Here is a 27,857-nt window from a genome sequence, read left to right as displayed (position 1 = left end):
CATAAATTATATTTGAAGCACGTGTTATGTATAAAATGAGACATTAGTATTCCTTTAGTGGCTAATTTTAACTCACATGACTGTTATTCAAATTATCCAGTAAATTTCATTCAGTTTTGGCAGCCATTATAACTGAAATATGAATGGACCTTACAATCTACTCCTGGGTTCCTTTGGGTAGAGAAGGCAGCCTCTAATCTGTGTTATTGAATTTTATACTCTAAAGTCATTTTAAATACAATTGCCTTAGAAATGCAATTCACAAAAATTTCCAGCTTTTTTCAATCATAATGAAAAGTTTGGTTTCAAAATGTCACACTTAAGTTTTAATACATAATATGTATTTATATTGGGGCTTTCACATAAGCGGACATGACAAGTGGCACCAAGGCTGCCAAAGCTAAACAGTACAGTCCAGCCCGACCCGCCCCGAGCCCGAATGCTGGATGCAGAATATAGACCCGACCCGATCCAAACCCGACACATGTAGTTGGGTTTGGTCAGGTAGCCAGGCTTTACTTCAGTCTTGTCTTTTGCACTCACATGCTGGGCTCTGCCATCATTGAGGATGGAGATGTTCATGGACCCTCCTCCTTCTGTTAGTTGTTTAACTGTCTTCCACCATTCACAACTGGATGTGCAGGGCTCAAGACTATTGATCTAATCTGTTGGTTGTGGGATTGCTTAGTTCTATCTATAACATGCTGTCAGGACCATTTGGCTCCAGACCTCGTTATAATCTTGATCCAAGCATGGGCAAAACAGCCAAATTCCAAAGCTGAGGTGAGAGTGACTGCCCTTGACATCAAGGCAGCATTTGACCAAGTGTAGCTTCAAGAAGCCCTCGTAAAATTGAAGTCAATGGGAATCAGAGGGAAAACTCTCCCCTGACGAGTCATACCTAGCACAAAGGAAGATGGTTGTTGTTGTTGGAGGCCAGTCATCTCAACTGCAGGACATTACTGCAGAAGTTCCTCGGGGCAGTTTCCTCAGCCCATACATTTTCAGTTCCTTCATCAATGACCTTCCTTCCATCATAAGGTTAGAAGTGGGGATGTTCACCGATGATTGCATAATGTTCAACTCATTTACAACTTCTCAGATGATGCCTACATGCAGCAAGACATGGACAACATGCAGGCTTCGGCTGCTAAGTGGCAAGTACAAGTGCCAGGCATTAACCATATCAAACAAGAGAGAGTTTAACCCCATGAAAGTCAACGACATTACAATTGCTGAATTGTCCCCACCATCAACCTCCTGGTGATGGGGCGGGGTCACCATTAGCCAGAAACCTAACAAGATCAGCCACGTAAATACTCTGTCTACACAAGAAAGTCAGAGGCTGGGTATTCTCATGTGAATAACTAATCTCCTGACTCCTTCAAGCCTTTGCACCATGTACAAGGCACAAGACATGAGTATGATGGAATACTCTCCACTTGCCTATATGGCTGCAACTTCAACAACACTCAAGAAACTTGACACCATCCAGGGCAGAGCAGCCCACTTGATTGGCACCCCGTCCACTACTTTATTCACTTTCCCCACCACTGGTGCACAGTGGCAGCACTGAGTACCATCTACAAGATGCACTGCAGCAACTTGCCAAGGCTCCTTTGACAACATCTTTGAAACTCACAACCTCTATCAACTCGGGCAGCAGATGCATGGGAACACCAACACCTGCACCAACACCCCTCCAAGCCATACACCATCCTGAGTTGGAAATATGTCATGGCTCCTTCATCCTCGCTGGGCCAAAATCCTTGAACTCCCTCCCCACCAGCACTTTGGGTGTACCTATGCCACACAGACTGCAGTGGTTCAAGGTGCCAGCTCACCACCAGCTTCTGATGGGCAACGGGCAATAAATCCTGGCCTTGCTCATGCACCCACAAACAAACAAAAAAAAAATGAGTCTGAATCTCCGGTTTGCTATCCCTTGTCTATGCCAAAAACCATCCCTGGCAAGAAGAACTCCACCTGTGTGGAATCTTAATGGAATAAGAGTGTGCTTACAAACCGAACATGTCTAAGGTCGAGAACCATTTTCTGCTTCGCTCGCAGGTTCTCAAACGCTCATTTTTTCTGCCTGGTAATATACATCGCAGACTGTGGAACTGTTTTATGTTTGAGATACTGAACAATGGTAAATAAAATTCGTGCAGTATTTGTATACTTCTCAGGTTCTGCTGCAGCTTTACACAGCTACTAATATAACGGGCTAGTGATAACTGTGACGTTCGCTTCCTTTTCTTGCCGCTGGGGGTGTTTATCCACGCAACTGAGTAGTGTGACGGCAGCACTTTGCAAAGTTGAAATTCGCGTCAAGTTCTTGAGCTGCGAGTAAAGTTTGGGGAAAATGCGATTAAGTTTGCTGAAGGTAAATAGGTTGTACTTGGGGAGAGAAGCAGATCGTGTTACGGTTGCACGGCTTGGAAATGCAGCTTGCAGGCGTGGCCGGAGCCCCGGGGGAATCGCGGAGAGGATAAGACTGGAGAAGGTGTTCGAGTGCTGTTGGACTGGGTTAACGGCTGCGTTTGGTCGCTCGCCTGCACCTCGCCAACTCTTCCAAAACGTTGAGTTCCGGCGAGGATTTCACTGCGCTGTCAGTTGTCGGGCTGTCGATCTCCAGGAAAATTACGAGAATGTATTTCGCAAGTCCATCGAGGAACCAGAGAAGTTCTGGAGTGAATGCGCCCAAGGGATCTCGTGGTTCAAACCTTGGCGAAAAACTCTGGATTTTTCAAACCCACCTTTTGTTCGCTGGTACGTTACGTTTCTAAACTGTTAAAGCCTGGACTTCATCAACAGCTTGGTTAGTGATACATGCACTCGGAAGCTGAGGCACCAGTGTTGTATGTTTGGTTTGCACACTGTCATATGAATATACTTAGTCTAGCTTAGTCTTTAATACTTTGAACATTAACTCTTTATTACATGATAATTATGTACAGCTTCACACTAGTCTGTGTGACTCCTTTGAAGCCATGTTGCATCTCCCTCCATGCATGTGATCTCTCATATCATCATGGTGGGAGGTAGTCTTTACACTTTCTCAACCTTAACCCTTTTAGACTCTTATACTACATCTCCCCAGCACCCCCCAAGTCTTTATGCATATATATAATTTATACTTTCATATATTTATTTTTACATACTCTTTCCCCCCCCCCCCCCCCCCCCCATCTCCCCCAAGTCTCTGACATCACAGATTCAATCTGTCAGGAGGCTTCACAACTCTGCCTGATCGTGTTGTCAGATGTGGAAGATTGTAGTCTTTCTCTGAACTTTTGTTTCTTGACTTGGACGGTTTCATTGAGGTTTGTCGTGTCTGGTGCTTTCTGAATTTCAGGTTCAGTCTGGTTCGTCCAAATATATGACTGGCATCTTTGATGAATAGGAATAAGATTTCTCCTGTTTCTTCTTGCAGTACCTTCTGATGTATGTATTTAATAAGATCACTGTTGATTCTCATCTCTCTGGATGATTACTCCTTCTCTGCCTTGCTCTCGTACCCATACCTTTTGTCCTTCAGTCAACTTAGGTAGGTTCCTGGTACAGTATTTCCTATTATAGTGGTAGGCTTGTTGCTTTTGGTAGGACTTTTCTCTGTCTTGAACTCTCTGATAATCCTGGACTTGTCGCCCTGAAAGTAACTTTTTGGGTAGGATTGGAAGTTGTGTTCTAAGCTTCCTTCTCATCAGCAGTTCCGATGGTGCTAATCCACATAGCGATGGAGTAGTTCTGTAGTTCAGGAGTGCCATTTGAAAATCTTGATTTTTCTTGCAACAGTGCTTTGATAGTTCTGACTGCTTTCTCAGCTTCTCCGTTAGATTGTGGATACCTAGGGAAACTTCTAAGATGTAGAAATCCAGTTTTCTGCAAAATGCATGAAATAGTCGTTTGCAAATTGTGTTCCTTTCTCTGTCAGGCATATCATGTGTTGCAAAGATTTCTTGTAACACTCAGATGACTGCCTCAGTTGTCATTGTGTACAAACATTTTCCTTGATCCACCTTGAAAAGTAGTCGATGACAATCAGGTAGGATTTTCCATTAAATATAAATAGATCCATCACCAGACGTTCCCATGGTCTGGTTGGGAATTGCACATACCTGGCAATTTGAAATCATTTCTTTTATATCTTTCAATATTCCCAGCCCCCACATGGACTCCCGAGCTCATGCTCTACACTTTGTTATACCCATATGACCCTGGTGTATTTTCTCCAAGATGTCTACCCGGAGTGACTCTGGAATCACCAGTCTCTTGTCATATACCAACAAATCATCCATGATTGGAAAGTGCCTCCTGTGTTCGAAGATTTTTATCCTCTTATCACTGGGATGCTGCTGCAGACAGCCTTGCTTGCAATATCGATACATTCTTCATCTTGCATCTGAGCATGATGAATTTCTTGGAGCTTTTTTAAACTTGCTGGCCATTGTGATGCAGTGATGGGATTGGGGGTAATATACTGGCATGGATTGAGAATTGGTTGACAAACAGGAAACAGAAAGTTGGAATAAACGGGTCTTTTTCTGGGTGGCAGGCAGTGACCAGTGGGGTACCGCAGGGATCAGTGCTTGGGCCCCAGCTGTTCACAATATATATTAACGACTAGTGATGAGAATAGAACTCAATTTCATTAATGAAGTTCACATACTGTTGTGTAGGATGGTTGACCATTGCTCTGGACAATGCATCTGCTGTTATTTGTTGTCTGCCCTGTAGGTATATCATTTTGTACGTGAACCTCATTAGCCTCAACCAGAATCTTTGGATTCGCGGAGGCATCTCAGCGAGTTCCTTTTCATCAAGTAAGGAAACTAGAGGTTTGTGGCCTGTCTCCATGACAACCTTTAAGCCAATAATATAATCTGAGAACTTCTATTACAGTGTACCTCATCTCATTGTCAGACAGTGCTTGTGACGCATAATAAACTGGTCTTGACTTCCATCTGCCCATATCCCAGTAGATGAGGCGTCTGCTGCAATTGTGTTTGGAAGTGAGGGATTATAATGTGCTAACGTACCCAGCGATCTCAGCATAGAAACATAGAAAATAGGAGCAGGAGTAGGCCATTCGGCCCTTCGGGCCTGCTCCGCCATTCAAAAAAAATCATGACTGATGGTCTAATTCAGTACCCTGTTCCCGCTTTTTCTGCATATTCCTTGATCCCTTTGGCATTAAGAAATATATCTATCTATTTCCTCTTGAATATATTTAATGATTTGGCATCCACTGCCTTCTGCGGTAGAGAATTCCATAGGTTCACCACCCTCTGAGTGAAGAAATTTCTTCTCATCTCGGTTCTAAATGGCATAACCTGTATCCTGAGACTGTGACCCCTGCATCTAGCCTGTCTAGTCCTGTTAATCTGCCTTTCTGTTTTTACAACCAAAGTGGATAACCTCACATTTATCAACGTTATACTGCATCTGCCATGCATTTGCCCATTCACCCAACTTGTCCAAATCACATTGGAGCCTCTTTGCATCCTCCTCACAGCTCACTTTGCCCCCCAGCTTTGTGTCGTCTGCAAACTTGGAAATGTTACATTTAGTCCCCTCATCCAAGTCGTTAATATATTTGTAAACAGCTGGGGCCCAAGCACTTATCCCTGCAGTACCCCACTGGTCACTGCCTGCCACCCAGAAAAAGACCCGTTTATTCCTACTTTCTGTTTCCTGTTTGTCAACCAATTCTCAATCCATGCCAGTATATTACCCCCCCATCCCACGTGCTTTAATTTTGCTCACTAACCTCTTATGTGGGACCTTATCAAAAGCCTTCTGAAAATCCAAATACTGGTGTCCACTGCATCCACTGGCACTATCTTATCTATTCTACTAGTTACATCCTCAAAATACTCCAGTAGATTTTTTAAGCATGATTTCCCTTTCCTAAACCCATGCTGACTTTGCCCAATCCCATTTATGCTTTCCAGGTGTTCTGCTATCACATCCTTTATTATAGACTCCAGCATTTTCCCCACTACTGATGAAAGTCAAACTGGTCTGTAATTCCCTGTTTTTTCTCTCCCTCCTTTTTTAAATAGTGGGGTTACATTTGCCACCCTCCAATCTGTAGGAACTGCTCCAGAGTCTGTAGAATTTTGGAAGATGACCACCAATGCATCCACTATTTCCAGGGCCACTTCCTTTAGTACTCTGGGATGTAGATTATCAAGCCCTGGGGATTTGTTAGCCTTTAACCCCATTAATTTCCCTAGCACTGTTTCTTTACTAATACTGATTTCCTTCAGTTCCACCCTCTCATTAGACCCTTGGTTCCCTAACATTTCTTGGAGGTTATTTGTGTCCTCGTTTGTGAAGACAGAACCAAAGTATGTGTTTAATTGTTCTGCCATTTCTTTGTTCCCCATTATAATTTCCCCTGTTTCTGACTGTAAGGGACCTAGATTTGTCTTCGCTAATCATTTTCTCTTCACATATTTATAGGATCTTTTACAGTCAGTTTTTATGTTCCCCGCAAGTTTACTCTCATACTCTATTTTCCCCTGCTTAATCAACCTCTGTCCTTCTTTGCTGAATTCTAAATTGCTCCCAATCCTCAGACTTGCTGCTTTTTCTGCCAATTTTATATGCCTCCTCTTTGGATCTAATACTATCCCTGATTTCTTTTGTAAGTCACGGTTGAGCCATCTTTCCGGTTTTATTTTTGCGCCAGACGGGAATGAATAATTTTTGTAATTCATGCACGCATTCTTTAAACTTATCCATTGCCTTTTGTCAACCTTTTTAGAAAAGTTCCCCAATCTACCATAGCCAACTCACGCCTCATACCTTTGTAGTTTCCTTTATTTAGAGTGGCGCAGTGGTTAGCACCGCAGCCTCACAGCTCCAGGGACCCGGGTTCGATTCCGGGTACTGCCTGTGTGGAGTTTGCAAGTTCTCCCTGTGTCTGCGTGGGTTTTCTCCGGGTGCTCCGGTTTCCTCCCACAAGCCAAAAGACTTGCAGGTTGATAGGTAAATTGGCCATTATAAATTGTCACTAGTATAGGTAGGTGGTAGGGAAATATAGGGATAGGTGGGGATGTTTGTTGGGAATATGGGATTAGTGTAGGATTAGTGTAAATGGGTGGTTGATGTTCGGCACAGACTCGGTGGCCGAAGGGCCTGTTTCAGTGCTGTATCTCTAATCTAATCTAATCTAATTTAATCTAGATTCAGGACCCTAGTTTCGGATTCAACTACTTCACTCTCCATCTTAATGAAGATGTTATGGTCGCTCCTCCCCAAGGGACCCCGCACAACAAGATTGTTAATTAATCCTTTCTCATTGCACAATACCCAGTCTAGGATAGCCTGTTCTCTAGTTGGTTCCTCAACGTATTGGTCTAAAAAATCGTCACGTACACACTCCAGGAAATCCTCCTCCACAGTATTATTGCTAATTTGGTTTGACCAATCTATATGTAGATTAAAATCACCCATGATTACAGTTGTATGCTTATTGCATGCATCTCTAATTTCCTGTTTAATGCCATCCTTTACATCTCCACTACCGTTTGGGGGCCTATAGCCAATCCCCACCAACGTTTTCTGCCCCTTGGTGTTTCTTAGCTCTGCCCATACAGATTCCACATCACGATTTTTTGAGCCAATATCCTTCCTCACTATTGAATTGATTTCCTCCTTTACTAGCAATGCTACCTCTCCTCCTTTCCCTTTTTGCCTGTCCTTCCTAAATATTGAATACCCCAGGACGTTTAGTTCCCATCTTTGGTCACCTTGCAGCCATGTCTCCGGAATCGCTACTAAATCATAACTGTTTATATCTATTTACGTTGTTAGTTCATCTACCTTATTGCAAAGGCTCCGTGCATTAAGACACAATGCCTTTAGACTTGTCTTTTTAACATTGTTAGTCATCCTAGTTTTATTTTGCACTACGGCCCCATTTGTTTCTCGCCCTTGTTTTCTCTGCCTTCCACTTTTGCTTCTTACCTTTCTGTCTTTCATTTCTATCCTTGTTTCCCCCTCCTTTGTCTCCCTGCTCAGATTTCCATTCCCCTGCCATTCTAGTTTAAACCCGCCCCAACAGCATTAGCAAACAACCTCCTGAGGATTTTGGTCCTGGTCCTGTCCAGATGCCACCCGTCCAGCTTGTACTGGTCTCACCTTCCCCAGAACAGGTCCCAATGTCCCAGAAATCTGAATCCCTCCCCTCTACACCATTTCTCCAGCCACGTATTCATCTGATATATCTTGCTATTTCTGCTTTCGCTAGCTTTCCTGAGATTCTACTTTTTAATTTTTGTCCTCACTTCCTATATTCAGCTTGTAGGACCTCATCCTTTTTTTAACCTATGTCGTTGGTACAGATATGTACCACGACAACTGGTTGCTCACCCTTCCCCCTCAGAATGCCCTGCAGTCTCTCTTTGCAGCATCTCCTTGATCCTTTGAAATGCCTGCTTCTGACGTGCATCCCAGCACCATGCCATTGCTACTGACAATGTGTCCTAAAAAATTGAGATATTTTTGAAAATTCACACTTCATTAAGAGGGCTTGAGTTATAAAGAGAGCTTGGATAGGCTGGGTCTGTTTTCCCTGGAACGAAGGAGGCTGAGAGGGGACATGATAGAGGTATATAAAATTATGAGAGGCATAGATAGAATAGAAAGCCGGAGTCTGTTTCCAATGGTAGGGATGACTAAAACTAGAGGGCATAGATTTAAGGTGAGAGGGAGGAGGTTTAAAGGGGATCAAAGGGGTAAATTTTTCACAGAAAGAATAGTGGGTATCTGGAATGAGCTGCCTGAGGAGGTGGTGGAGGCAAGAACAGCAGCAACGTTTAAGAGGCATCTGGACAGGTACTTGAATGAGAAAGGCATAGAGGGATATGGAATTAATGCAGGCAGGTGGGATTAGTATAGATAGGCATTATGGTCAGCATGGACGCGGTGGGCTGAAGGACCTGTTTCTATGCTGTACGACTCCATGACTCTAAGTGTTAGGCCATCATTTTGTAGATGATTCAAAATTGCTCTACCCCTCAGATTATGTTCTTCAGTGGATTCACCATGAACTAAGATGTCGTCCATATGGCATATTACACCTTTTAAGGCCCTGTAGAATGTTTAACATAGTTCTTTTGAATATTTCTGGTGCTGATGTTATACTGAATGGCAGACGGTTAAAATAAAATCCTCCAAATGGAGTGATGAAGGCTGTCAGTAACCTTGACTCCTTATCCAATGAAACTTGTCAAAAGCCGCTATAAGCGTCAATCTACTTGAAGATGGTGCTTTTGGATAACTTTGCCAAACTTTCGTCCACTGAAGACATCTGATGAACTTCTCTTGCCACTGCTTTATTAAGTTAGATCTACACAAATGCAAAGATTACCATTAGGTTTAGGAACTGGAACCATTCCTGAGCACCACTCTGTAGGTTCAGTAACAGGAGAAATGATTCCCATCCTGGTCATCTCTCCTAACTGATGTTGGACTTGCTTCATCAGTGGGTATTATATCTTCCTGGGCATGAAAAGATATACTGGTTTAGCATCTTTTCACAGAGTAATGCTTCAGTCTCCCTAGACCAGTAAACAATTTTGGAGAGTGTTTTTGGAAGTGACTCCTGGATTCTTGTTGTGTAACCTCTTTCACTTTCCTTATAAGATGAGGGTCAATACAAGTTCTACTGAAGAGAGAGAATTCCTGATTCCTTACAACATACAGTGTTTCTAATATCTGCTTTCCCTTGTACTGGAGTGTTGCCTGCAGCTTCCCCTTAAGTTTCAGTTCAGCCCCTCCTGGGCCATGTAACTGAGTTTCTGTCGGTCGCAGGTAATGCGTTGATAACCATGGCTCTTTGTCTGATAGGACCATTACACTTGCTCCAGTGTCCAGTTTAAATTAGTGATATGTCCAATGACATATATATATTTTTAGACCAAAATGCCTGATTAGGATCATTGATCTCACCAAGGAAGTTTTTTGATTTCTCTCCTGAGGGAGATTGTTCAACTTCATTAACAACTCTATGCTTGAAGAACTTTTCTTTCAGACTAGTTGGAGTCGATATTTTACTTTGGCAGATTTTCCCAAAATGCTCTATTTTCGTACAGTGGAAGCATTCTGTTTTGTTTGTAGGATACTGCTCACGCCTGTGGGTCTTTTTGGCGCCACAGCACTGGCAGGGTTTCATAGCATCTTGGACTTCTCCCCCCACCCAGTGTACTTTCTTTTCTCGTGCTTCTTTTACAGCCCTCTGGTTAAGGAACTATACAGTGGCTGGAGGTTTCCTGAACCAAAGTCTTCACCTCTCAGGATTGCTCTGTTGTTCTTCTGGACCTCTGCTTGTCTCACCAGCTGAATTGCTTTGTCCAGGGTGAGGTCTTTAGATTGCAATAAATCTGATAGGAATTCATCAGCAATACCTATTACAATGCAGTCTCATATCAAATCTGCTTTTAGATCTCAATATTCATATCTTTCAGCCAGTCTGTAAAGGTCATTAATAAAAGCATCAACTGTTTCTCCTGGTTTCTGGACCCTTCTGTTAAATTTTGCCCTTTCCAGAATCTTTTTGCTCCGCAGGTTGAAACAGCTATCAAAGACTTATAAAGCTTCATCAAATTTGTCTGATGTCTCATTAATGCCTTGTCTTGCAATGACATCGTTTGCTATTGCCTCAATGGAGTACAGCAATGTGTTAACTTGCTCTGCTTCAGAGTAGCTATCTAATTTGGAAGCAATTCTATATCTCAAAAATTTTTCCTGCCAGCGTGATCAATTTTGAGTTTGATTCGGTTCTTCCATGTGTCCAAACCTCTCTGATATTGTGAATTTAAGATCCATGGCTTTCCGTTTGGTTTACTTTGTCTTTTGAATTTTTCCTTCCAGAATTTGAAGTTTCCCGTGCTTTTCAGCCCTGCACTGCACTATGGTCACTGTGTCTCCCTGTGAAATCTCGCTGCTAGACTTTGGATTTATTTCTTCTTTTGGTTTATATGCAGTTTTGTAGTATTTCCGCGATACTCTGTTTACCCCCTTCACTTATAGTATCGAGTATTTGCACCTCTTTTTCTTAATTATATTTCGCTTGCTCCGGTTGCCAAGTGTAATGGCACCGACCTTGGATCTGCCCTTGCTATGGACTTTGATTTTCCCGGTGCTGCCTGCCTAGTGCCGTGAGGAACAAATTTTTCTCCTTTTTCAGGGTTGCATACCAGATCCCTGATCATTGCTTCGTTCTCCAACTTGAAGCCTGCGATCACTGGATGGAATTTTCACTTCACAGACCATCCGCCTCTGTGGAACAGCTTGAATGCCTCCACAAGCTCTCAACTCCCCAACATTCCGTGCATCCTTTGTCTACGGAGCAGCTCTGGAGCTTTTTCACAGCCTCTTCTCAAGTTATGCAGTTTTGGCGCTTTTTTGAGGTCAGCCCTCTTCAAAGTATTTCTTCAAATTCTTCTTCTGAGTGTTGCATGGTAAGAACCACCGTTCATGATCCCACGCTGTTGTATGTTTGGTTTGTACGCTACCACCTTAATATACTTAGTCTAGTTTAAAGAGATTCCTAAGTCTTTAGTACTTTGAACATTAACTCTTTATTACATTATAGCTATGTACAGCTTCACACCAGTTGGTGTGACTCCTCTGAAGTCACGCTGCATTTCCCTCCGAGTCTCTCTCACAGGTGAACTCTTATATCATCATGGTGGGAGGTATTATTTACACTTTCTCAACATTAGCACTTTCTGAACCTTATACTACAACCAGTGTAAATATCTTGGAGTGAACCTGTGGAACTAGCTGTGCCCCTAGCCAAGCTGTTCAGTATAGCTACAACACTGGCATCTAACGGCAATGTGGAAAATTGCCCAGGTATGTCCTGTGCACAAAAAGCAGGACAAATCCAACCCGACCAATTACCGCCCTGTCAGTCTAATCCCGATCATCAGCAAAGTGAGGGAATGAGCTATCGACAGTGCTATCAAGTGGCTGCAGCTCAGCAATAAACTGCTCACTGTCACTCAGTTTGGGTTCTGCTAGGGCCACTCAGCACCTGCCCTCATCACAGCCTTGGTCCAAACATGGACAAAAGAGCTGCACTCCAGAGGTGAGGTGAGAATGATTGCCCTTGACATCAAAGCAGCATTTGACTGAGTATGGCATCAAGGAGCTTTAGCAAAATGGAGTCAATGTGAATTGGGGAAAAGCGTTCCGCTGGTTGCAGCCATACCTAGCACAAAGGAAGATGGTTATGGTTGTTGGAGGTCAATCATCTCAGTCCCAGTACATCACTGCAAGAGTTCCTCAGGGTAGTGTCCTAGACCCAACCATCTTCAGCTGCTCCATCAATGACTTTCCTCCATCATAAGGTCAGAAGTGGAGATGATCGCTGATGATTGTCCAATGTTCAGCACCATTTGTGACTCCTGCAATACTGAAGCATTTCATGTCCATATGCAGCAAGACCTGGACAACATCCAGGCTTGGGCTGATAAGTGGCAAGTAACATTGACGCCACACAAGTGCCAGGCAATGACCATCTCACAGAAGAGAGAATGTAACCATGTCCCCTTGACATTCAATGGCATTACCATCACTGAATCCCCCACTATCAACATCCTGGGGGGGGTCATCATTGACCAGAAACTGAACTGGACCAGCCACATAAATTCTGCGGCTACAACAGTAGGTCAGAGACTGCGAATATTGTGGCGAATAACTCATCTCCTGTCTTCCCAATGCCTGTCCACCATCTACAAGGCACAAGTCAGAAGTGATGCTCTCCACTTGCCTGGATGGGTGCAGCTCCAGCAACACTCAAGAAGGGCGAGACCATCCAGGACAAAGCAGCCCACTTGACTGAGACCCCATCCACTACCTTTAACATTCACTCCCTCCCTTGACATCAGTGTGCACCATCCTCAAGATGCACTGCAGCAATGCACCAAGGCTCCTTCAACATCACCTTCTAAACCCGTGACCTCTACCACCTAGAAGGACAAAGGCAGCAGATGCATGGGAACACCACCAACGGCAAGTTCCCCTCCATGCCACGCACTACCCTGACTTAGAACTATATCGCCGTTCCTTCACTGTCGCTGGGCCAAAATGCTGGAATTCCCTTCCTAAGAGCACTGTTGGTTTACCTACACCCCAAGTACTGCAGTGGTTCAAGAAAGCAGCTCACCACCACCTTCTCAGCGGCAATTAGAACCATAGAAATGTTATGGCGCAGAAAGAGGCCATTCAGCCCATGGTGACTAGGCCGGCTGAAAAAACTAGCTGCCCAATCTAATTCCACCTTGCAGTATCTGGTCTGTAGCCTTGTAGGTTGCAGCACTTCAGGTGCATGTGCAGGTACCATTTAAATGAGTAGAGGGTTTCTGTCTCCACCACCGATCTGGGCAGTGAATTCCAGACACCCACCACCCTCTGGGTGAAGAAGCTTTTCTTTATGGCTCGTCTAATCCTTCTACCGATCACCTTAAATCTGTGCTCCTGGTAATTGACCTCTCTGCCATGGGAAACAGGTCCTTCTTTTCTACTCTATCTAGGCTCCTCATAATTTTGTACACCTCAATTAAGTCACCCCTCAGCCTCCTCTGTTTTAAGGAAAATAACCCTAGCCTATCCAATCTTTCCTCATAGCTGCAACTTTCAAGCCCTGGCAACAGTCTTGTAAATTGGAGATGGGCAATAAATGCTGTCCTAGCCGGCGACGCCCACATCCCCCAAATGAACAAAAGAATTCGATAGCCGGAGTCGTGTATCAAAGCCGTTGCAGGATTCTCTCGAAGAGCTGAATTTCAGTCGGTTACAAAGTTAGTTATTTATCGTCTTGTTACTTCTTTGGCCTCCTTATTTCGAGAGACAATGCGTAAGCGCCTGGAGGTGGTCAGTGGTGTGTGGAGCAGCGCCTGAAGTGGCTATAAAGGCCAATTCTAGAGTGACAGGCTCTTCCACAGGTGCTGCAGAAAAATTTGATTGTCGGGGCTGTTACACAGTTGGCTCTTCCCTTGCGCCTCTGTCTTTTTTCCTGCCAACTGCTAGGTCTCTTCGACTGGCCACACTTTAGCCCCGCCTTTATGGCTGTCCGCCAGCTCTGGCGAACGCTGGCAACTGACTCCCACGACTTGTGATCAATGTCACAGGACTTCATGTCGCATTTGCAGACGTCTTTAAAGCGGAGACATGGACGGCCGATGGGTCTGATACCAGTGGCGAGCTCGCTGTACAATGTGTCTTTGGGGATCCTGCCATCTTCCATGCGGCTCACATGGCCAAGCCATCTCAAGCGCCGCTGACTCAGTAGTGTGTATAAGCTGGGATGTTGGACGCCTCGAGGACTTCTGTGTTGGAGATATGGACCTGCCACCTGATGCCAAGTATTCTCTGGAGGCAGCGAAGATGGAATGAATTGAGACGTCGCTCTTGGCTGACATACGTTGTCCAGGCCTCGCTGCCATAGAGCAAGGTACTGAGGACACAGACTTGATACACTCGGACTTTTGTGTTCCGTGTCAGTGCGCCATTTTCCCACACTCTCTTGGCCAGTCTGGACATAGCAGTGGAAGCTTTTCCCATGCGCTTGTTGATTTCTGCATCTGGAGACAGTTTACAGTCTTGTTACTAGGAGGTCGGTTTTCTATACTGGTGGACTTAAAAAGGAATGGGCTTGCAGACCTTAAGATGTTGTAATCTCCAGTTTTAAGGCATAGGTGTTTTGCCTTTGCTGCTGTCTCTGCAGCTGTTGTTTGCTGACTGACTGGTTTCTCCCTGGTGATTTAGGTAATCAGATTCATTATCTGTGAGTAGTTTTGGTCAGGGGACCACCTGATCAACACTTCTGTTGTCCACCCAGAATTATTTGAAGTTCAAAGCCATTGCTACACAGTGGAGATGGGTGGTGGCCATTCACCTCTATTTATGATTTAGCTGGTTTCTTACAGCTCTCGCTGTTAAGTTTCCAGCTTGGAGACAGCAAGTCTAGGAGTCCATAGATATTGAGTTTGGGTAAGACCACAAACCATAGGAGGTGAGAATTTCACAAATGGTTTCATCTTAGTGTGTCCATTCAAAGGAGGCACTCCACACATGGTCATTCAATTAGAAACTTTCTGGATGCTTGAGATACTTCTGCGTCTGGGCCGAATTGGCAAAAGTCACCTGAGCCTCGGCAGCCACCTTATGTAGCTTTTTAATATCCATTGTGGTACACTTTAAAAGAAAAGGAAAATTCAGTTCCAGAAGATTCTATGCTGAATATGGTCCATGTTTAAAGTTATGAACAGAACATGCCATTACTGGGCATGGCACGTGGGAAACCACCATTTGCAAGTTCCCATCCAAGCCACACACCATCCTGACTTGTAAATATATTGCCATTCCTTCACTGTCACTGGATCAAAATTCTGGAACTCCCTTCCTAACAATACTGCAGGTGTAGCTACATCACTTTGACTGCAGTGGTTCAAGAAGGCAGCTCACCACCACTTTTTCAAGGACAGTGAGGGATGGGCAACAATTGCTGGCCTTGCCAGTGACGCCCACAACCCATGAAACAAATAATTTTTAATAAGTACTTTTGGTGGAACATTCCATGTCTTAACAAACCTCTGTTTGGAAAAAACCCTTCACTTCTCTTTTCATTCTTCTGATGATCTTCAATATATACAGTCGGATTACCCGGTTGATTCTGTCAGTTGTATATGCTTGTCTCAAAGATTAATCCATGAGTGCACATGGTTGGTGCAATGAAATTGCTAGTAGCTTATTGGTCTGGATTTTGCAGTGGTAATGGTAACAAAACTGTTGGCATTTGCTGTCACTACTCCACGGAAACTGACATCAACAACTGAGATCTGCAGATGTGTGGAGGTAACGCGGTAATCTGGAAGTTCCTGTCAGTGATTTTATGTTTCTCCAATGTGTGAAATGTTGAAGTACCCCCCCCGTCTGTAATCAATGGAAATCAATAAAATTGGTGTGTATACTGTTAGTCTCACCATAAAAACCCTTGAAAATATTACACCTTGTTAAATGATGTGCAATTGCGTTTTAACCGTGTACTAACTTCATAATTACTGCTGAACACCCTCACTAGCCCTGGAAAGCTAATTTTATTTTTTGGAATGTCACATTTCTCTATTCTAATAAAATTCTGTGTTTTAAAAAAAAACATTTTTTAAAGTTTGTTTATTTTAGCTTCTATCATAACCTAATCATCATTTATTTCACTATCTGAAAATTTAAGTTAAAAGTGAAGGATATTAAATGCTTTTAATCTCCGTGTTTGCTATGTGTGAATACTTCAATTTGATTGGTTGCTTATTTGCTGTGCTGCAAGCCAAGACATCCCCTTGATTTGGCACCAGATTTAAACTGCTGCTGGGAAAGGAAAGAAAGCTTCTCACTTTGGCCTCCTTATCTCGAGAGACAATGGGTAAGCGCCTGGAGGTGGTCAGTGGTGTGTGGAGCAGCGCCTGGAGTGGCTATAAAGGCCAATTCTAGAGTGACAGGCTCTTCCACAGGTGCTGCAGAAAAATTTGTTTGTCGGGGCTGTTACACAGTTGGCTCTCCCCTTGCGCTTCTGTCTTTTTTCCTGCCAACCGCTAAGTCTCTTCGACTCGCCACACTTTAGCCCTGCCTTTATGGCTGTCCGCCAGCTCTGGCGAACGTTGGCAACTGACTCCCACGACCTGTGATCAATGTCACAGGACTTCATGTCGCGTTTGCAGACGTCTTTAAAGCGGAGACATGGACGGCCGGTGGGTCTGATACCAGTGGCGAGCTCGCTGTACAATGTGTCTTTGGGGATCCTGCCATCTTCCATGTGGCTCACATGACCAAGCCATCTCAAGCGCCGCTGACTCAGTAGGGTGTATAAGCTGGGGATGTTGGCCGCCTCGAGGACTTCTGTGTTGGAGATACAGTCCTGCCACCTGATGCCAAGCATTCTCCGGAGGCAGCGAAGATGGAATGAATTGAGACATCGCTCTTGGCTGACATACGTTGTCCAGGCCTCGCTGCCATAGAGCAAGGTACTGAGGACACAGGCTTGATACACTCGGACTTTTGTGTTCTGTGTCAGTGCGCCATTTTCCCACACTCTCTTGGCCAGTCTGGACATAGCAGTGGAAGCCTTTCCCATGCGCTTGTTGATTTCTGCATCTAGAGACAGGTTACTGGTGATGAGTTCACCTACCTAGGCTCAACTTTGAACCACTTCCAGAGCGTTGTCGCCAATATTGATGGACGGAAAGGAAAGAAAGCACACCACAGGTATTGCTACATTTTTGTGAGCACCTTTCTTTGAGGTCAACAGTGAGCACCCTTGCTTCACTGCTGAATTGAAAATTCAGGCCAATAGATCAATTACGGTTCCTTTGATCACTCCAAATGTTATTTGCATAACTGTGGTAATTCTAGAGCTATACGTGCCAGCAAGCACTGACCCTCTGGGGATGCAGTGCCTTCTGCAAGGTGAATTAATCTCTTGCTTTATTTCCACAATAACCCCACTGACCCACGATATTTCCATGCCTTTGCTCCCAGATTACGGCCTAGCAGTGCAGGCCTTCCTGCCCAACAGCTGGTCTATCAATCTTGCTGGCTGCTGGGAAACGTAGGATTTTTTTAAAAGATAAGGCCTTATCATTAAATGCGTTAGGACATCAGTGTTAGCCACATTTCTGGGTTTCCTGACTGCTACGACCCGCTTCCCTCCCCTCCCGCCCAGTTCCCTCCCCATAAATATCGGGACCATGATGTCCAATTCAGATCACAAAGTTGCACATTTGGTTACCCATTTTATAATTAGATACTGAGCATCACTAGCACAATCCTGACTCCGACAGCTTCTGGGAGTGACCAGAACTGCTGCACCTAAGAGAATATCTAAAGCACACCAAAACCTGTAGTAGAAATGTACGTGAGAAATTGGGAAGGGGGCACCTGAATATTTCCAACATGATAACTCACACTTCCTTCTCTCTGTCTTGAGAACAAGCAACACAGAGCACTTTGCCAGTTCTGTGCTGAAAAGTGCTCAGGTAGTTTTATGTGAAAAAAGAGATAGGCATAACATGGACATAACATAAATATTCAGAGGAATATAGATTGATGGGTTACAAAAAAACTCATACAAACAGCAATTCTTTTTGACTGTAGAGAAATCAGCATGGCTCGTTATCAGTATGGTGATCAGTCTGGTTATGTACTTTGTCATACACTGTGCAAACAACAGATGATTCAAACCATTGTGACAACATGACAAAAAAATGTCCAGATAACAATAGACCTGACAAAGATCAACTCAGTATTTCAAGAATTCTAATTGTTCAGCAGAGGTCTGAATTGAGCTTAAATTTCTAGCAGAGATCTTTTCTTACAGCTGGAAGAGGAGGACCTGAGAGAACTGCTTCATTGCGTGAGGCAGCCAACTGGTTCAATATAGGCAAATAAAACAATACATCCAGATGGATTCATTGCAGAAATTTATAATGATAAACAAGTTCTTTTCGGGAGCAGAGAGTGCGAGCGAGTGAGCAGCTGGGAAGGTCAGTTTAAAGTAAACCTAATTTCCTTTTGTTTTCGGCGGAGACCAGGGGGCTGCTGGGTAAGTAAAACCCTATATATTTGGGCCGTTTCTGAACACGAGACACTACACCTGTAGTGTCTCCCACCCGCCCTCCTCCTCTAACCAAAAAAAAAGGACTCGGTGGTGTGTAGATAAGGTAAGGCTTTTTCTATTTCTCTTTTTTTTTAATTTTATCGTGTGATTGTTTAAAAACTTTTCATTCCTTTTTCATTTAACTAAGTTTAAGCTTAAGATTAAAAATGGCAGGAGATCTCAGACGCGTGACATGCTCCTCTTGCTCAATGTGGGAGCTCAGGGACATGGTGGATGTCCCTGACTCCTTCACGTGCAGGAAGTGTGTCCAGCTGCAGCTCTTGTTAGACCCCATGACGGCTCTGGAGCTGCGGATGGACTCACTTTGGAGCATCCGCGATGCTGAGGAGGTTGTGGATAGCACGTTCAGCGAATTGGTCACACCGCAGATTAGGATTGCTGAGGGAGAAAGGGAATGGGTGACCAAAAGGCAGAGAAAGAGCAGGAAGGCAGCGCAGGTGTCCCCTGCGGTCATCTCCCTCCACAACAGGTATACCGTTTTGGATACTGTTGAGGGAGATGGCTCACCAGGGGAAGGCAGCAGTAGCCAGGTTCATGGCACCGTGGCTGGCTCTGCTGTTCAGAAGGGCGGGAAAAAGAGTGGAAGGGCTATAGTCATAGGAGATTCTATTGTAAGGGGAGTAGATAGGCGGTTCTGTGGTCGAAAACGAGACTCCCGAATGGTATGTTGCCTCCCAGGTGCACGGGTAAGGGATGTCTCAGATCGGCTGCAGAACATTCTGAAGGGGGAGGGTGAACAGCCAGTTGTCGTTGTGCACATAGGCACCAATGATATAGGTAAAAAACGGGATGAGATCCTACAAGCAGAATTTAGGGAGTTAGGAGTCAAGTTAAAAAGTAGGACCTCCGAGGTAGTAATCTCAGGATTGCTAGCAGTGCCACGTGATAGTCAGAGTAGAAATGAAAGAATAGTCAGGATGAATGCGTGGCTTGAGAGATGGTGCAGGAGGGAGGGGTTCAAATTTTTGGGACATTGGGACCAGTTCTGGGGGAGGTGGGACTATTACAAATTGGACGGTCTACACCTGGGCCGGACTGGAACCAATGTCCTTGGGGGTGCTTTTGCTAATGCTGTTGGGGAGGGTTTAAACTAATGTGGCAGGGGGATGGGAACCAAATGAGGTCAGTGGAGAGTAAGGAGGTAGTAACTGAAGCCTGTAAGGAACTAGATAATGAAGTCAGCGTGACTAAGGGAAAGAGTAGGCAGGGAGCAGATGATGAAAGCAAAGGGACTGGTGGTCTGAGGTGCATTTGTTTTAATGCAAGAAGTGTAGTAGGTAAGGCAGATGAACTTAGGGCTTGGATTAGTACCTGGGAGTATGATGTTATTGCTATTACTGAGACTTGGTTAAGGGAAGGGCATGATTGGCAACTAAATATCCCAGGATACCGATGCTTCAGGCGGGATAGAGAGGGAGGTAAATGGGGTGGAGGAGTTGCATTACTGGTCAAAGAGGATATCATAGCTGTGCTGAAGGAAGGCACTGTGGAGGACTCGAGCTGTGAGGCAATATGGGCAGAACTCAGAAATAGGAAGGGTGCGGTAACAATGTTGGGGCTGTACTACAGGCCTCCCAACAGCGAGCGTGAGATAGAGGTACAAATATGGAAACAGATTATGGAAAGATGTAGGAGCAACAGGGTGGTGGTGATAGGAGATTTTAATTTTCCCAACATTGACTGGGATTCACTTAGTGTTAGAGGTCTAGATGGAGCAGAATTTGTAAGGAGCATCCAGGAGGGTTTTCTAGAGCAGTATGTAAATAGTCCAACTCGGGAAGGGGCCATACTGGACCTGGTGTTGGGGAATGAACCGGGCCAGGTGGTTGACGTTTCAGTAGGGGACTACTTTGGGAATAGTGATCACAATTCCGTAAGTTTTAGAATACTCATGGACAAAGACGAGAGTGGTCCTAAAGGAAGAGTGCTAAATTGGGGGAAGGCCAACTATACCAAAATTCGGCAGGAGCTGGGGAATGTAGATTGGAAGCAGCTGTTTGAAGGTAAATCCACATTTGATATGTGGGAGGCTTTTAAAGAGAGGTTGATTAGCGTGCAGGAGAGACATGTTCCTGTGAAAATGAGGGGTAGAAATGGCAAGATTAGGGAACCATGGATGACAGGTGAAATTGTGAGACTAGCTAAGAGGAAAAAAGAAGCATACATAAGGTCTAGGCGGCTGAAGAAAGACGAAGCTTTGAAAGAATATCGGGAATGTAGGACCAATCTGAAACGAGGAATTAAGAGGGCTGAAAGGGGTCATGAAATATCTTTAGCAAACAGGGTTAAGGAAAATCCCAAAGCCTTTTATTCATATATAAGGAGCAAGAGGGTAACTAGAGAAAAGATTGGCCCACTCAAGGACAAAGGAGGAAAGTTATGCGTGGAGTCAGAGAAAATGGGTGAGATTCTAAACGAGTACTTTGCATCGGTATTCACCGAGGAGAGGGACATGACGGATGTTGAGGTTAGGGACAGATGTTTGATTACTCTAGGTCAAGTCGGCATAAGGAGGGAGGAAGTGTTGGGTATTCTAAAAGGCATTAAGGTGGACAAGTCCCCAGGTCCGGATGGGATCTATCCCAGGTTACTGCGGGAAGCGAGAGAGGAAATAGCTGGGGCCTTAACAGATATCTTTGCAACATCCATAAACACGGGTGAGGTCCCAGAGGACTGGAGAATTGCTAATGGTGTCCCCTTGTTTAAGAAGGGTAGCAGGGATAATCCAGGTAATTATAGACCGGTGAGCCTGATGTCAGTGGTACGGAAGCTGCTGGAGAAGATACTGAGGGATAGGATCTATTCCCATCTGGAAGAAAATGGGCTTATCAGTGATAAGCAACATGGTTTTGTGCAGGGAAGGTCATGTCTTACCAACTTAATAGAATTCTTTGAGGAAGTGACAAAGTTGATTGATGAGGGAAGGGCTGTAGATGTCGTATACATGGACTTCAGTAAGGCGTTTGATAAGGTTTCCCATGGTAGGCTGATGGAGAAAGTGAAGGCGCATGGGGTCCAAGGTGTACTAGCTAGATGGATAAAGAACTGGCTGGGCAACAGGAGACAGAGAGTAGCAGTGGAAGGGAGTTTCTCAAAATGGAGACGTGTGACCAGTGGTGTTCCACAGGGATCCGTGCTGGGACTGCTGTTGTTTGTGATATACATAAATGATTTGGAGGAAAGTATAGGAGGTCTGATTAGCAAGTTTGCAGACGACACTAAGATTGGTGGAGTAGCAGATAGTGAAGGGGACTGTCAGAGAATACAGCAGAATATAGATAGACTGGAAAGTTGGGCAGAGAAATGACAGATGGAGTTCAATCAGGGCAAATGCGAGGTGATGCATTTTGGAAGATCCAGTTCAAGAATGAACTATACAGTAAATGGAAAAGTCCTGGGGAAAATTGATGTGCAGAGAGATTTGGGTGTTCAGGTCCATTGTTCCCTGAAGGTGGCAACGCAGGTCAATAGAGTGGTCAAGAAGGCATTCGGCATGCTTTCCTTCATCGGACGGGGTATTGAGTACAAAAGTTGGCAGGTCATGTTACAGTTGTATAGGACTTTGGTTCGGCCACATTTGGAATACTGCGTGCAGTTCTGGTCGCCACATTACCAAAAGGATGTGGATGCTTTGGAGAGGGTGCAGAGGAGGTTCACCAGGATGTTGCCTGGTATGGAGGGCGCTAGCTATGAAGAGAGGTTGAGTAGATTAGGATTATTTTCATTAGAAAGACGGAGGTTGAGGGGGGACCTGATTGAGGTGTACAAAATCATGAGAGGTATAGACAGGGTGGATAGCAAGAAGCTTTTTCCCAGAGTGGGGGTTTCAATTACAAGGGGACATGAGTTCAAAGTGAAAGGGGAAAAGTTTAGGGGGGATATGCGTGGAAAGTTCTTTACGCAGAGGGTGGTGGGTGCATGGAACGCATTGCCAGCGGAGGTGGTAGACTCGGGCACGATAGCGTCTTTTAAGATGTATCTAGACAGATATATGAATGGGCAGGAAGTAAAGAGATACAGACCCTTAGATAATAGGCGACAGGTTTGGATAGAGGATTTGGATCGGCGTAGGCTTGGAGGGCCGAAGGGCCTGTTCCTGTGCTGTAATTTTGTTTGTTCTTTGTTCTTTAATTCGCACGACTTAATTTATCTCTGATATGAAACTGCAGTGAATGCTGGAAATGCTGTAGAATTAGAGATTCATCTTGTATAGAGTGTAAGGGCAGCTCATAGTAATTATTTCATGCTCAGCATAGGATGTGCTGGGAGTGCCATTGAATCGGAGCATCTTATTAGACACCAGCTGCTCTGAATAGACTGCTGAAAGCTGTTCCTTAAACAGACTTGATTACTGAAACTCTCTTCTTCATGATCTCCCATCTTTCACTTTCCATAAACTTCATCTCATTCAAAATACTGCTGACTCCTTGCTATCCTGCAGCAAATCTTGCTCACTGATCAACTCTATTCTCACTGACCTATGTTGATTCCCGGGTCCCCAACACCCGAAGCTAAATATTCTCATCCTTGTGTTTAAATCTTCTCTTGTCCTACGACCCTTATGCTAACAAATCTTCTCACCGAGATATCTTCATTGCTTTCCTCCCTCAGTCTCCACACTGAATGACTTCTGATCCTTGGCGATTTCAGCCTCCATCTCAACTCATCATATACTCTCTCTCCTCTGAGTTCACTGTCCTCTTAGCCTCCGTACATCACTCCTCCATGTAAACTCCCCAACCCTATTGATGGCCATTCCCTTGACCTTGCCCTCTCATGGTGGTTTTGCTCGTCTCATTATATCAATCACAGATAAGGCCTCTGTGATCACTTCCTTGTATCACTCTCTACCCACATCCCGTTCCACGCTGCAACCCTACCTCCTTCTGTCTCTGCCTCTGGAAAAAATAATGATCCCCCAATTCACTTACAACTGCACTTTCAAAATCCCAACTGTCTAGCCTTTGGCCCTCTGTTCACCACAACATTTTTGCAGCTACTGATTTGCTCAACTGCATCTTCACCTCCACCTTTGATGTCCTAGTTCCCAATAAAACCTTTACTATCTCTCTCACCTTGGCTGTTACCCTGGTATGGCCCTCATCTCCACTCTCTTAAGTCCAAGGAACAGATTAAAAGGATATTGTGGATAATTGGTTTAGCCATCCACTGCCAAATTTGGCTGGATCACATAAAGCATTCTGGGGTCCTGCTCTCTGCTGCAAAAACTGTTTATTTTTCCAGAATCATCTTGGAATTCAAAGATGGTCACCAGCTTCTTTTCTCTATTGCAAACCATCCTCTTAAGTCCCTCTCCCTGTCTTCTCCACCCTCATCTCCAACAATAAGCGCAGGGAGCTCATGGATTTCTTTCTCACTAAGATTGAGGCCATCTGATCAGCTGCCTCTCCAGCACCACTCCCTTCCACTATCCCACCAGGCCAAACCTCCTCTGAAGTTCCCCATTGCCCCAGCTCTGAACTCACATCTTTCTCTAGTTTCTCTCCTCATGCGCTCTCTGAGCTCACCTTGTCCATGATACCCACGTCCTGCTCCCTCGACCTTATTCCCACTAGACCGCTGACCACCCAGCTTCCCTTTCTGGTCCCCATGTTAGCCGATATTGTTATTGGTTCTCTCTCTTCAGGTGTTGTTCCTCTATCCTTTAAATCTGCCTTCATCATCCCTTTCCTCAAAAAACCAATGCTTGATCCCACCGTCCTTGCAAACTACCACCCCACCTTCAACTTCCCTCATCTCTCCAAAGTCCTTGAACATGTTGTCACCTCCCATCACTCCTGGAATTCAATATTTGAATCTCTCCATTTAGGTTTCTGCCCCTGCCACAGTACTGAAAAGGCTCTTATCAAAATCAGGAAAGGCATCCTATGTGACTGTGACAAAGCTAAGCTATCCCTCCTCATCTGTCTTGACCTGTCTGCAGCCTTTGGCACAGTTGTCCATACCATCCTTCTCCAAACCTCTCCACTCTCATCAGCTGGGTGTGACTGCTCTCACCTGGTTCCATTCTTATCTATCTAATTGTAGCCAGAATATCACTTGCAATGGCTTTTCTTCCCACTCCTGCAACATTACCTCTGGTATCCCCCAAGGATCTATTCTTGGACCGCTCATTTCTCATCTATATGCTGCCCCTTGGCGACGTCAAACAAAAGCACAGCGTTAGTTTTCATGTGTATGCTGACAATGCTCAGTTCTACCTCACCACCACCACCTCCCTCAACTCCTCTACTGTTGCTGAACTATCAGATTGCTTATCTGACATCCAGTACTGGATGAGCAGAAATTTCCTCCAAGTAAATATTGGGAAGACTGAAAGCATTGTTTTCAATCCCCATTCCAAACTGTTCCCTGACTCCAACCACATATTTGCGCCATCACTAAGACTGCCTATTTCCACCTCTGTAACATTGCCAGACTTCGTCCCTGTCTCAGCTCATCTGCTGTTGAAACCCTCATTCATGCCTTTGTTACCTCTAGACTTGACTATTCCAGTGCACTCCTGGCTGGCCTCCCATATTCTACTCTCTGTAAACTTGAGGTCATCCAAAACTCTGCTGCCTGTGTCTTAACACGCACCATGATCTGATCACCTATCACCCCTGTGCTTATTGACTCACATTGGCTCCTGGCCAAGCAAAGTCTTGATTTTCAAATTCTTATCCACATTATCAGATCCCTCCATGGTCCTGCCCGCTATCTCTATAATCTCCTCCAGTCTCACACCCCTTCGAGATATCGGCACTCCTCTAATTCTAGCCTCTTGAGTATCTCTGATTTTAATTATTCCAACATTGGTGGCCATGCCTTCAGTTACCTTGGCCCTAAGCTCTGGAATTTCCTCGCTACACCTCTCTGTCTCTCTACCTTGCTTTCCTCCTTTAAGAAACTCTAAAACCTACCTCTTTGGTAGGTTTTAATCTTCTCACCTAATATCTCCTTGTGTCTCCTTAAGGATCAGTGTGGTAATCTATGTGTGGAGCCACGGGAAATAGGTGAGGTCTTAAATGAATACTTCTCATCTGTATTTACAGTGGAGAAGGTCATGGAAGCTAGTGAGTTCAAGGGAGGGAACAGCGATATCCTGGAGCAGATCAACATTACAAAGGAGGAGGTGTTGGAGGTTTTGAAGCGCATTAAGGTGGATAAATCCCCAGGGTCTTACCAGGTGTATCCTCGGATGCTATGGTAAGCATGGGAGGAGATTGCTGGGGCCCTAGCAGAGATTTTTGTATCATCGTTAGCCACGGGTGAGGTACTGGAAGACTGGAGGATAGCTAATGTTGTGCCTTTATTTAAGAAGGGCAGCAGGGATCAGCCAGGGAACTACAGGCCGGTGAGCCTTACATCAGTGGTGGGAAAGTTATCGGAAGGTATTCTGAGAGACGGGATTTATATGCATTTGGAAAGGCATGGTCTGATTAGGGATAGTCAGCATGGCTTTGTGCATGGGAAATCGTGTCTCACGGATTTGATTGAGTTTTCCGAGGAGGTGACCAAGAGGATTGATGAGGGCAGGGCGATGGACGTTGTCTACATGGACTTTAGCAAGGCCTTTGACAAGGTCCCGCATGGTAGGCTGGTCCACAAGGTTCAACACATGGGATCCTGCGTGAGCTAGCAAATTGGATACAAAATTGGCTTGGTGATAGGAGGCAGAGGGTGGTAGTGGAGGGTCGTTTTTCAGATTGGAGGCTGGTGACCAGTGGTGTGCTGCAGGGATCGGTGCTGGGCCCTCTGTTGTTTGTCATATATATTAATGACTTGGATGTGAATGTAGGTGGTATGATTAGTAAGTTTGCAGATGACACCAAAATTGGTGGTATAGTGGACAGTGAAGAAGGTTGTCTAAGGTTACAACAGGATATAGATCAACGGGAAAGTGGGCAAGGGATTGGCAAATGGAATTTAATGCAGACAAGTGCGAAGTGATGCCTTTTGGGAAGTTGAACCATATACAGTGAATGGCAGGGCCCTGGGGAGTGTTGTTGAGCAGAGAGACCTTGGGGTGCAAGTATATAGTTCCCTGAAAGTGGCAACACCGGTAGACAGTGTGGTGAAGAAGGCGTATGGCATGTTTGCCTTCATTGGCCAAGGCATTGAGTACAAGAGTTGGGACGTCATATTACAGTTGTACATAACGTTGGTTAGGCCGCATTTGGAATACTGTGTGCAGTTCTGGTCGCCGCACTACAGGAAGATGTGGTTAAGCTAGAGAGGGTGCAGAAAAGATTCACCAGGATGTTGCCTGGTTTGGAGGGCTTGAGTTATAAAGAGAGATTGGATAGGCTGGGTCTGTTTTCCCTGGAACGAAGGAGCCTGAGAGGGGACATGATAGAGGTATATAAAATTATGAGAGGCATAGATAGGGTAGATAGCCAGAGTCGGTTTCCCATGGTAGGGGTGACTAAAACTAGAGGGCATAGAATTAAGGTGAGAGGGAGGAGGTTTAAAGGGATCAAAGGGGTAAATTTTTCACACAAAGAATAGTGGGTATCTGGAATGAGCTGCCAGAGGAGGTGGTGGAGGCAGGAACAGTAGCGACATTTAAGAGGCATCTGGACAGGTACTTGAATGAGCAAGGCATAGAGGGATATGGAATTAATGCAGGCAGGTGGGATTAGTATAGATAGGCATTATGGTCAGCATGGACACGGTGCGCCGAATGGCCTCTTACTATGCTGTACGACTCTATGACTCTATGTGTCTCTGTCATATTTTGTTTTATAATGCTCGTGTGAAGTGCCTTGGGGCATTTTATTATGTTAAAGGTGCTATACAAATATAAGTTGTTGTTGTTGTTAACGCTCTGTTAGCGGGAATGAATCTAGAAGAATCACTCGACACTCAGGTCTGCTCCAATGTCAAACAGTTTATTGAGTTACGCCAGCGGGGAGCAGGTCACTGGTCTGTCCAGATGCCTCTCCACCGAACAAAGGAAAATCCACAACAGATATACAGTTACTCAGCCCATCCCGGCTGGACATAATCCAATCATAACGGTTATTGATTACATATATTACATTCATTTCCAATAAAATTATTAATTATGCATCATGTGGTTGTGGGGATAGCTCGTGGTACGCCCCTGACCATCTCAGCTTGTTTACCAAACCCCCCTTATCAACTATCCTTGAGTCTT

General features: G+C 44.7%; 1 protein-coding gene across 2 annotated transcripts in view; it reads left to right on the top strand.

The window, feature by feature from the left end:
* The first annotated feature begins 2,274 nt into the window (after positions 1-2,274).
* The window catches only part of acss3 (acyl-CoA synthetase short chain family member 3), a 128,647-nt gene continuing 103,064 nt past the window's right edge, over positions 2,275-27,857 (top strand). For both annotated transcript variants that reach the window (XM_068050455.1, XM_068050454.1), the window contains exon 1: positions 2,275-2,772. In XM_068050455.1, the coding sequence (XP_067906556.1) occupies positions 2,366-2,772 (407 nt within the window). In that variant the 5' untranslated portion in view covers positions 2,275-2,365. The remainder of the gene's footprint in view (positions 2,773-27,857) is intronic.

This window comes from Heterodontus francisci, chromosome 18 (assembly GCF_036365525.1).
Source record: "Heterodontus francisci isolate sHetFra1 chromosome 18, sHetFra1.hap1, whole genome shotgun sequence".
Classification (NCBI taxonomy): domain Eukaryota; kingdom Metazoa; phylum Chordata; class Chondrichthyes; order Heterodontiformes; family Heterodontidae; genus Heterodontus; species Heterodontus francisci.
Note: the sequence above shows the minus strand (reverse complement) of the source record. Positions and strands in the feature narration are given on the sequence as shown.